At 47.0% G+C, this 12,007-nt stretch overlaps 1 protein-coding gene across 1 annotated transcript; it reads left to right on the top strand.

Annotated features, from left to right (window-relative positions):
* Positions 1-2,603: 2,603 nt before the first annotated feature.
* Positions 2,604-9,798, top strand: LDLRAD1 (low density lipoprotein receptor class A domain containing 1). The gene is made up of 6 exons (XM_059727642.1): positions 2,604-2,738; positions 4,432-4,486; positions 6,972-7,193; positions 7,524-7,661; positions 8,330-8,458; positions 8,954-9,798. Exons 1-6 carry the CDS (start codon positions 2,604-2,606, stop codon positions 9,097-9,099), a joined length of 825 nt encoding a protein of 274 aa, XP_059583625.1. The 3' UTR covers positions 9,100-9,798.
* Positions 9,799-12,007: the final 2,209 nt, after the last annotated feature.

Raw genomic sequence — 12,007 nt, 5'->3', positions numbered from 1 at the left:
GCGGGCCTGAGAGAGCCAGCCAGCCAGCTGGCCCCTGCCACTGTTCTGGAACACAGGTGTCAAGTCGTTGGAAATCCAAACTTGTCTTCCCTTCTCCTGTCATTTTGTCTTCTATAGGTAACTTTTTGTGTCCCTCTAAGGCAGTCTGATGGTTTCTTGTGGAGCTGGATCCTGGGTCATTGGGTCCAGCAAGTACGCTGGAACCTGGGTCATTGGTTTCTGAGTGGGTCACAGAATTAAGAAACTGCTTAATTTGTAGCAGCTTGACAAGTTAAGGGTGTGCTGCTCAAGGCCATGCCTTTATTTTATTTATTTTTGGAAAAGGTGCTGCCTCATCAGCTGGAGCTTGTTGGGGTCCATTCAGCTCATCAGAGATGCAGAGCCCCTTGAAACACAAGCTACACTGGGGCAGGCGCAGCTGGGGGTGGGGTGGGGTGGGAGCTTATGGGCCCCATGCTGACCCTTTGGGGGCTGCATGTGGGGCAGCCCTGACCTGGAGCACCTAGGCAGCCCCATGCAGCCCTTTGCTGTGGCACTCTGCCATCCTGGTCACTTCACAAAGGTTACCTCAGCTTTGCAATGTGCCTAGAAACTTCACCCTGCAAAATATGTGGACTCTGCTGCATCCTTTCACCCTTTCCTCCATCTGGAGAAGTGCGGAATCAAATATGCAGACTTGATTTCTCCGCCAACTGATGTGGAAAATCTGAAGGAGGCTTGTTCTGGTACTCACCCAGGTAAATGAGAAATGTCTGCTCCTTTTTTTTATTATTAAAATGTATCTATCTATGTATGTATATAGAGATGTGTGTGTGTGTGTGTGTGTGTGTGTGTGTGTGTGTGTGTGTCTATATACACACATCTATCATAGACTTCCATCGCACTTTTTTTTTTTTATAAAAACCACCTTTTAGAAACCTGCGCACCCATTACAATAACTGCACGCAGTCCCTTAATTCAAGCCCTGATTTGGGGTTTCCCTTCTCAGTTCATTCACTGTCCTTGTCACTGTTGCTTCCACTGCTACTGATCCTATTGTTGTCCTCCTCGCTGTCTCCAGGTTCAGCTGTGTCGTTGTCCCCTTCGTTCTTCCTGTCCACTTCCTTTCCTGGGGGGACTTTGAACAGCCTGTGCCAAGTGTCCCTTTTCCAGGTGGAGTTGGCTGCGTCCTCTCCCACCACTTTCTGGTAGTAGGACTGGAGTTTGCTCAGAAACGTTTCAACACAGACCACTTGCTTGAGCTTAATGTGCTGTACATCAGGATGTACCTGTGTTGCCACAAACAGGTCAAAGTGGGCTGTCTAGGACCCCTGATGTTTAGTCAGGTGTCTGTATTGTGCCACCTCCCTTGTCATTAGCCTGACTCCTGTCACTTCCTCCAGGGGCAATTTAAATCTGTCCTAGTTGCTATCATCCATGAGAACCAGTTGTGTGTGGTACCAGGATACCAGATCCACGGAGCCCTGCTGCAATGGAGGGACACACTCCAGCTGGAACAGGACAGAAGGGAGAAGTGGGCCATGCTGAACCTGGACCTGGAAAAGGCCTACGACAATGTCACACCTGTTTCTCTTCGAGACGCTGAAGCGATGGGTGTCCCCTCGACCTTCACCAGCTGGATAAGGATGCTGTATACAGATGTTAGCAGCGGCTGCTGGTCAAAGGGTTCTTGAGCACATGGATCATGATCGAGTTGGGGGTCTGCCAGGGCTGCCTGTTCTCCCCGATCATTTTTATCTGTCATTGAACCCCTGGCCCAGCACATCGGGCAGGACCCTGCGATGCATGGAGACCTGATTCCCAGAGGAAGCAAGGAAGAGACCAAGGTCCTGGCCTACATGGATGACCTGAACATCCTGTGCTGGAAAAAGTGTGCTGTAGAGAGAGAGCACTATGAGGTGGCAGCAGGGGCCAAGGTTAACATGAGCACGAGCACCTGCCTGGCCGTGGGTGAACTCGGGACCAAGAGGCCCTGGGGGTCTCGGTCCCCCATGAGGGGGTCAAGATCCTTGGGGTGGAGTTTGACCCCAAGCTGAGCAGGAGGGCCTGGAGAAGGCCACAGTGAAGCAAAATTGGGTCTGTGGCACGTGTGCCACATCTCCATTGTTGTTGGGGGGGGGACAGGACTCATGGCACTCATGAAGGCGGTGTTGCTACCAGTGCTTCTGTCCATCGCACTGGTCTTACTCCCCGCCCAACTGTGTCACCCGCAGAATCCAGAGAGCCGTGAGCATCTTCCGGGGATCCAGAATGGAGAAGGTGTCAAGGAAGACCCTGTACAAGAAGAAACGTGCCAGGGGCAGGGGGATGTGAGACAGCCACCTGTTCCTGCAGGCATGGTACAAGAGCCAGATCTGCAAGCTGGCGACTGGGCCAGCATCCAAAACAGCCTGTTTAGTCAAGTTTTTACTGGTTACCTCCTGAGACCGTGGGAGGTGTATGCTCCAGCCAAGGGGAGATGGTGCACCATGGAGCACCCCTGGTTTTACAGGGCGATGAAGGAGTGCTGGACCAAGGATGGGCTACAGAAGGAAAGCCCAGAGACTATGTCCAACCACAGGAAGATACAGAAGGCAGTCAGAGACAGAGATGGGCTATCGACCATGGAGCTGCTCCCTGGTGAGGACTGCCAGGCTATCTGGGACCGGATCTTCCCCAAAGACCTAAGAAAAGACCACAGAGACTTGAACTGGCTCATAGCTCACGGCGTGCACCCAGTGAAGGTGTGGAGGCACAGAGTGAGATGAGACTTGACCCTGCTGGCCCCAGGGTAAGCTACCAAGATAAGAGCGAGACCATTGGCCACCTCTTTTGGCTCTGCCCCTATGCCAAGGGAGTGTGAAAAGGGGAAACGTCAGCTCCTGCTCAGACCCTGGTTTTGAGATGTATGGGATGCCCCCTGTCCTCTGCCTAAAGCCCCTACCCTGGGACTTAAATCTGGAGAAGGTAGGAGTACTCAACATGTCTGCAACAAGTCTCCCAGTGCCATAGAAGGGGTTGGTGTGAGAGCCAGAAGTAGAAATGATTGCTCTTGAGCCCCTACTGCATGCTTTGGTCAGTGGCCTACACTGTTTCTAGAAATGGCTTTATATTGGTAGAGCACGTTTTGTTTCTTTTTTCCCTGCCCATCCCACTTGCCCGCATGCACCTTGCCCTGTCTCTAATTTCCCTTGTAGCCCCGGCTTGTGTATCGTGGCTTTGTCCTTCTAGCCAAGGTCGTCTTTGAGCTCTTGGAAGTTTTTCCTCCCCCCGATACTCATCCCTTAGCGACAGACAGACAGGAAATGATAGATGCAGAGCATCAAGACAGGAAGGATGAGTTCCACCAGCGTGCTCCCTTGCCTTACCCTGCTCCCAGCCCAGTTGGGGGTGGGTCTACACAGGCTTCAATGGGGGAAGAATTAGGTCAATGGCAAGTAGTTCTGGACGCCCCATCCAAGGACTGCGGGACAGTTACAAGAGGCACCTGTGCTAGTTAGTGCTTGCAATGTAATACTGCAGAATTGTCTCTGTCCTGGCTTGGAGCATCCTTTCCAGCCAAGCTTGAAGGGCAGCATTGCTCATTTCAGCCAATGTGGTGTTTGCCAATGTGTCCGCTAGGGACCAGGATGTGACTGCTTGAGCCCTGAGCCTGGGGAAAGGCTGATGTTCCTTCTTTTGCTATTGTTCCTTTATCTGTATGGCCACAGATTAGCTTGACTCTTCCATTCATTCATTCATTCCTCTGTTTCTCTTAGTAACCAGGTAACGCACCGAGCGTGCTTTGAAGGGTGTCAGCTCATATGAAAACAGCAGGACCTGAACAGGACTCGCCCTGCCTGCGGTATGGCTGAACTCTGCACCGAAAACAGCTCCCAAGAGCTTTACCACTCGGGTTAAGGAAACATAAAACTCCCCGTGGCTGTATGTGAACTATGAACAAAACTTATCCTCAGGTAACTTTCTTCCCTTGAGAAAAATGGCTTGGAAATTGTTAAACAGCGTCTTCTGTTCTTCGGTCTCTCTATTGCAGGCTTCTGTAACACAGCTAGTAGTTTAAAAGCAAAATGCAATTAAACCTCGTCAAATACTCAGCTTAATGTAAGGCTGGAGTTTTATGAGTATCAATTTTACCAATGGGGGGATGAGACTAAAAAGACAGCTTGGCAATCATGTTAATTAAATATTTTACTAGCACAAGAGTGATGTTGTAGCTGTGATCCAGAAATTACGCAGAAGGCAAAGATTTCTTAATAAAAGAGAGCACTCTAAGAGCTCCTTGCCTCTGACATGTTTTACACATTTTAAGTTCAAACTGATCTTTTTGCCTGTAAAGTTGATAATATGGTGGATGAGAGATTCTCATGTAAAGTGATATATAAGCACCTGAATAATAAGCTATTACTTTTAAAGCACTGCTCTTTAAGCACTGTTTTTTGTTGTTGTTTTCAGAGATTTTTTGATGGAATCCCTTCTGATTCAAGAAAACTCTTCTCTGAAGAAAGAGGTAATTGGCAAAAAGTGCATCATTGAAAGGTCTGTTAAAAAATGTCCAGGGTTTCCATTCTTCTCCACATAGTAGTGAACACAAAGAAGGTTTTACTACTTTTGTGGCTTTTCTGTCATTCGTGCTAGGGGAAATGTTCTGAACATAGATTTAAGGGCATAAATTGCTGTTGCTGGTATGAAGATGGCAGTGTGTGTAGTGTATAATTTGCATCTAATATCTCTGTGTAACAACAGAAAACCTTTTTATTAAGAAAGACTCAGTGACTATCCAGACTTTTAGTTTAAGTTCTTCACGTGTTGTGAATAACCTGCACTCTGTCCTGGTTGGGCCTCATCAAACTGCAGCAGAATGACTGTCCACATCAAAATAAAATGTTGAAACTCAATAAAATTCAGCAGTAAATATTTGAACATCAAGGCACGGTGACACTTTATTACTGGTGTTGACTCTACGGCAGTGGCATTGGCTGCAATCTCTATAATTCAGGTTCAAAGACAGCTTTCTTGTTATAACCGTACGTGTTCTGTTTTCTCATGCTCTCTTTTCTGATCAGTTTGCCTGTGAAGCTGAAATATGGTATGCTTACTTTTCTATACGTATGAGGATTTTGTACGTCCCAAATGTGGTCAAAGTCATTCATCAGCGTGGCAAGGACTCTGTTCTTCCAAATTGTTTTGTACAGCCCCAGACACAAGTAATAACTGAACTAAATATTGTGAGTACTGCACGCAGGTTTTTGCAGTTCATTATGCAAGTCCAGAACTACCAGTGTTCAAGAGGAGCTTGCAGCTCCTAACTCTTTAATTACAGGACCAATTTGGAGACTTTAATTATGTAGTGACACACCATTTCGCAAATATGATTCAGTTTTCCTCGTACTTTAGACATACGGTTGAATCTAAGGAAATGTGAGCCTAAATTTAAAGACCTAGTACAAACGTACGTGGGAGCAGTATTAAGGCTGTATCTGCTGCTTTCTTTTTCATATTTCCTGACTTGCGAGCACATCACAATTCAACTTTAACATACAGTAGTAGTAACAGCCTTAGCATTTAATTTCCCCGATTTTTGCCTTATTTTTTAATCTAATTTCATCTTGAAGATTTTTTGGGGTATTTCTTCCATTCTGTCTGAGAACAGAAATAGTCCTTGTGGAGATCTTTTATTTTGCAATAAATCATCACGGTTTTGAAGTAGTATCAATAATCCTTATAGCAGAGTGTACCCTGCTGTCAGTGGTTTTATGAACAGGGGACTGGTTGCCTGGAGTCTTAAGCTGAATGTTGCCCCATTGAAGTCAGTGAGAGTTTCTGTATTCTTAGTCTTACTGCTGGCTTCCTCCTGTTATTTAACTGCCTTGTGCCTTTGTAAAGTGAGTTGTTTCACTGTTTAAATTACTTGATTGTAGTGACCATCCTTTTCATAAAGTACTTTGAGCTGAGTCTTTTGCGAGAGTGCAAATGTCTTGCAGCTCGTGGTAGGGTGACTACATTCAGTGATGTTACACTGATTCTTTCAGTCAACGGTATGACTTTTTCAATGGACTGTGGCCTTGTTGGCACTGATGGTATTGCTTTGCAGCATTTTCTCTGCGTGTTTTCTTATGGCCCCAGCCATTACCATAACCCAGGGATGTCAAAGATACAGTCTATGAGCTGGATCCAGCCCATGCAGTCCCATCAGCTGGCACCCCAGTGTTGGCTCTGGGTCTTGGCATGAGAGCACCCATTCAGCACCCAGTGTGACTAGTCCAGGATGTAAGCCGCATGCAGCGCAGGTGCTGTAACCAGCATGCGGGGATTGGGGGAGTGTGTGGGCCCAATCTGGCCCATGGGGCCAGTCCTACACCACTCCTCCAGCCCACGAGAGGGATGAATTTGACAGCCCTGCCATAGCCTGGTATGCCAATAGATGTGTCATGGTTTATAATACACAGGGCTGAGCAAGTTCTGCAGAAAGATTTTGAGGACTTGCTCCAATGGATTTTTGCATTAATTTGCCATCTCTGGGTGCTTGCTCCTTTTGGTTCCCTTGCCAGCAGTGCTTTTGGGATGAGTTTCATTGGCCCAGTAAACTGCTTGCAACAGGGACTATACTGTTGTATGTTTGTACAGTAGGTGGTCCATGAGCTCGGGTTCCTAGGTACTCCTGCAATAAATCATAGATACCAGAATTTGCAAAAAGCCAAGCTTCAGATCAACAGCTAGAGAGTCCCTGAAAGAATGTTTCATGAGGACCCAACAGTGTGAATTCTGGATTACACCCACTCCTGCGTCCTTCTGTTTTGTTTAGCTCCATAGAAGCACCCAGGCATGTAACAAAAAGGATCTCATGTGATTTATGAAACTAACCACCACAGCCGACATTTGGATTTTCAACCGTTTCCACTAGGCGAATGAGCATCACGGAAATAATTTGCTAAAGAAACTTGGGAGTGGTTTGAATAAACTCGGGGCTTTTGCTTTGTGTTTTGAGTAAACAGCAGTTTTCAGGGTCAGGCTGCCTCTGCCCCCTGCTTTCAGGTTGGAACGTGCTGACACTTTTTTTCCTTGTATCGTAACAGATTGCTGCAAGGAATGCACTGCATGGCTAAGGTGTACTCGAAGGTGTGTCTGTGTGTCTGCTGTCGCACTGTTTGTGCTTGGCATTATCGCTGCTATCATCGGTTTGGCTGTCACATTTGGAATCCCACCACGTACGCCAGGTCAGTCTTCCAGGGTTATTTTGGTCTAAGCAAGGTAATAAATCCTCAGAGAAAAATTGCTGCTGTATTTTCAACCAGCTGGACACAGATGCCATTTGACAGGAGAGGGGAAGAGAAGCAGAGATTCTGGAGATGAATTTACAGTCTCTCGGCTGAGAGTGCTAAGGTTGAACACACGCTTGTCCTTAATACTTAATAGGATGGTAGCAAATCTCCATTGCTTTGGGTGACATGATCCCAGTGGGGTATGTGTGGATCTCTATTGTAGACCCTGCTTGGACACAGGATCCAGCACTAGCTCAACTCATTTATTTCCTGTTTTCCCCACAGTGAACCGTTTCTGTGTGACCTCCAATAATCGTACTGGCTTCTTGTGTGATGACAGAGAGAGTTGCATTCCAGCCCATCAGGTCTGCAACCGAATCAGAGAGTGTGCTAACGGAGAGGACGAACAGGAGACATTGTGCAGTAAGCAGCTTACATCTCCTCCCAGTGATTGTCTGTCCAGCCATGGGCCTGCTCCTCGCTTACCCTCTGAGCTTTCACTTCCCCCTTACTTCAGGCTCCATGCTGTAGCTGCGGGAAGCTGAATGGTCTTTGTAAGCTGGGAGCAGAGACGCTGTTTTTTCCAACACTACACAGGGAGACTGGAGATCCAGATAGAGAAGAATCCAGGTCCCTTGATACCCACTTATATTCCTTAAGCCTGAGACTATTGTTTGATCAGCTTACTGAACATAGAATTAAACAGACGTTGTAACAGAGTACTTTAGGAGCATGTGAGAGATCTGGGTTTGATTTATGGTCCAACTGACAAGGAAACAGATGGATCTGCCAAAGAACAGAACAAGGGACATCGTGGTTTTGTTCCTGGCTCTTTTGGAAGCTTCCTTTGAGCAAAACACGTAACCTCTCTGTGCCCGCATTTCCCTCCAAACCCACTGGTGCTTCCCTCTGCCTCTCAGCTTTGTTATCAGCCTTAATTAATACTTTCTGAGTGCATCAAGATCCTTAGCTGGACAGAGGATTGGGAGTGTAAAATGCTATTGTTAATAATTGCTTTCTTGTCCTGATATCTACTTTTTGAGTGAAGTGAGAGCATTTCAGTATCTCTAGGTGTCTGTCTCTCCCAATAGGTGATTTACCCAATAGCCTTCCAGGATATTTGATATTCCGCTGCAGCTATCCTAGCTACTGGATCTATGCTGATAAGAGGTGTAATGGATTCAATGACTGTGGAGACTGCTCTGACGAGATGGGGACCTGTAAGTCGCCCTTTGGCTAACAATTGACAAAACACCCTTTCTGCCAACTTGAATGGTGGTTCGCATGTTACTGAATAGATCACCTCAAAAACTACACCCCCCCAGCTGGAAAACAAGTAGAACCCATGCAAACTTCCTGTCCAACAAAGGTACCCCAACCTTGATGTAGGACACCACCCTCTAGCAGGCCACATTAGTCCACAACCCACTAAATTCATTGTCCCTCTCTTGTTGTGGCTGTCAGCCTCTGTCCCAGATAAGGAGGTGATAAGTTATACTGACATCTGTTCAGTGGGGACTGGAACATGACCACCAAATACCATATCATGTAGGTAGATGCCTGCTGCCAACAGCCTTTAGTCACTGCCAACTTGAGCTCTGTCCAAACTAGCAGCCTGGCAGGAGAATAGTTAGCTGTATCAGGGTTAAGCCCTGCCAAAATGTCACTTGGCAGGGAAGCAAAGGTATCCATGTTTCCTCTTTTCTGTCCTTAAGTGGCTGGCTGCCCTCCTTGCGGGCCCCAGTGGTGGAGCTGCACGCCGGTGTTCTACGAGTACTGCACCTGCGTTCCCAGGAGCTTCTGCCGAGATGGAGTACAGCACTGCACGAGTTGGTCTGATGAGTACATCTGCATGAGGTGAGATGCCCATGCCAAGAAGTAGCCATGCATCACTGGGCACGTTCTGCACTGCTGCCTTTTAGTCTCCTCCACCCTCGTTTGAAGTTGTTGTCCAAGAACAACGGGACCCAGTGGTTCTCTGCTTGCCACACCGCAGCGCTGGAAGGGGGAAAGCACGGTAGCTCAGCAGGCCGACCGAAGGACTGGGGGATGAGAACTGCTGGATGCTAATCCCATGTGTTACTGATCCACTCTGTGGTCTTGGACAGGTCACGTGCATCTGTCTTCCTCTGTTGCCCCAGCTGAGGATCTTACTGCTCTAAACACCCTGGGTGTGGTGAGGGTTGATTAGTCTTCACTGACTGTAGAGGGCTTTGAAGACGCATCATGCTATCTAGGCATGAAGCTGTGATTGCAAAATGTGTTTGCAAGCTTGCAGGGAGAAGTGGGAAATCACAGTGGGTGTGGGTGCCAGCACTTTCCTTTCTTTCCTAGGACATATCTGACAAATGCCAATGTATTGTCAATTCAAACAGTAATGAAGACCAGTAAGTGGTCTCTGACTGGTTTTCATTTTGATAACTGCCATGGTTGCTCATTAATCACCAATGTGTTGGCAGAAGGGAAAAGAAGTTCCCATGGGGTTTTTTTGTAACTCCAAGCTACACAAAACCCGGTTGTAAATCCTCTTCTCTGTCCATATAAAAAAATCAAAATCATATGGGCCAGATTCTTTTTCACTTATTAGGAAATACTTGGAATTAGGGGCCTAAGTGAGAGTCTGTTCCACCTCCTTGAGCTGTAGAAAAACAGATTATGCAAAAGATAGGTGAACCCTCTCCCTCTACTCACTGCTTTTTGATGACTCGTCCTTCAGGGTCAGATGATGGTATGTTGCAAAAAATGATGCATTAACGCAGGGGTGCTCAACCTCTGGCCCACGTGCCAAACTATGCCCAAGGAGCCATGGCATTTGGCCCATGGGTCAAAAATTTGTTGGGAGGGAGAGGTAAAATCTCTGTGTGGCCAGGTCCAGCCCTGCCTGGATCACTGCTGTGCAGCAGGATCAAGGCTGGGTCTGACCCCCACACATTCAGCTTGGGCCACGCTGCCCCCTGTTCCTCTCTCAGCCCTGCACATCTGGATGAGGGCTGTTGCATCCCTCCCCATGTCCCCCAGTTGGGGCCAGGTTGCTCCCTCCCCCACCCCACCTCTCCCTTCCCCTCCCCTGGCATGTCTGGATCAGGGCTGCACCCCCATGCAGCTGGATCAGGCCCCTGCCCCACCAGCCCCATGTGCCAGATCAACTCCTCTGGCCGGATCCAGCCTGCAGGGCAAAAAGCTTGGGTACCCTTGAATTAATGGATTTCCAGAACTTGAGCAGGGTGGCGCAGAATCACAAATAGACACCCAATACAGGGAAGAGAATCTGACCCAGAGTCAACATTTCCAGTTCCTGGTTGAGAAGCACTGGCAGCACCAGCAGTGGTTCTCAACCAGGGGTGCCACTACATTAAAAAACTTGGTAGAGGGGGTGCTGGAGCCTTAAAAATGTTGAGAACCATGGCCTTAAGTGGTACCTGGAGACATCTGTGTGTGAGGCGCACCTTTGGCTGTAGTCTCTCAACCTGCACTGAAAACACTGGTGGTAGTTGTGCCAGCTGGAGAGGATAAAGGTAAGTCAGGGGTCACCCCCACAGGTGAACTGAGTAGACAAACATACGTTAGAGTTGGGTGAAGCAGTGGAAGCCCTGAACTTGCACAGGCTGGTCATTGAGCTTTGAGCATCCATCATATAACGCCTTGTTGGCAGTAAAAGGTCTAATTAACCAAATAGCTAGGGCGACCCAGCAGAATGCTGCAATATAGCTACAATGTAAAACAGGGAGAACTGGCAAGGGGGAGAAACCCAAATTCACACCCATTCTGTCTGCAAAGCCTGTTAGCATTGATATAACAAAGTAGCTTTGTATTAATCTCTCCACAATGCTCCTTCAGTTGGGTCAGCCTAGATTGTCTGATTTGGAAGGCAAGGACTGTTTCTGCTGGGTTTGGTTTTTTTTATGGTGATGCTCAGTTAATCATAAATGCCACAATAGAGGCAGGAAATGAAAGGGTGAACTGAAGCAAGGTTGCCCAGGTGGAGAAAATGGTGGGAGAAAAAACCTTTTTTTTCCTATAAATTGTTAGTGCAGCTGCAAACTATGTGATAAAATACGTTTCTGGTTACGGCCTGTTTTAACTCTCAAGATCATACCGCTCTAAGGACAGACGGGATTAGGCTGCTACCACATGGTTTGTACATCAAAACGATGAAATAAGGAAGAAAAAAGAGTCTGAAAGCAGTATGTTGGGAAATGGACCCGAGTTCCCAGTGTAGTTGTTACATGACAACAGATCCATTTGTGATCCACATGGCAGTGAAATGGTCATTGCAGAGTCAGTGGCTGAGATTCCTTAAGCACTTTGGGGGTTGGGACATATTTGCCATTGAAATTTAAGATATTACGCATCTCTTCTGGTGTATTTGTAGCTAGGGACTTTATGCTTGAAACAAATAGTTTTATGAGAAATACATCTACTCTTCTAAACCAGAAGCAGGCATCAGGCACTATTTCCACCTTCCTTTCCTCCCCATCCCTGCCCTCCAAGTCCTAATCTTTAAAAACAAAATTCAGCCTGTTCATTTCCTCTGTGTCCTGTCTAAAACTTCTACATGCCTTGTATAAGCTGTGAATGTTTATTGCTATCTGTAACTGGGATACAGCTATAGGTCTTTGAGATTTTCTTTAAAGAACTTTACTGACATACTTTCATTTAGAATGAGATAGGAAAATGTTGTGTAATGGAACTGATGCTATAGCAACCTTTAAGGTATATTTGATAACCTGTCCTTGCAAATATTTAAAATCAAGCTTAGAGGAATAGCT

This window comes from Alligator mississippiensis, chromosome 5 (genome assembly GCF_030867095.1).
Source record: "Alligator mississippiensis isolate rAllMis1 chromosome 5, rAllMis1, whole genome shotgun sequence".
NCBI lineage: Eukaryota > Metazoa > Chordata > Crocodylia > Alligatoridae > Alligator > Alligator mississippiensis.
The sequence above is the reverse complement of the archived record's forward strand: the minus strand, read 5'-3'. Positions and strand labels throughout refer to the sequence as shown.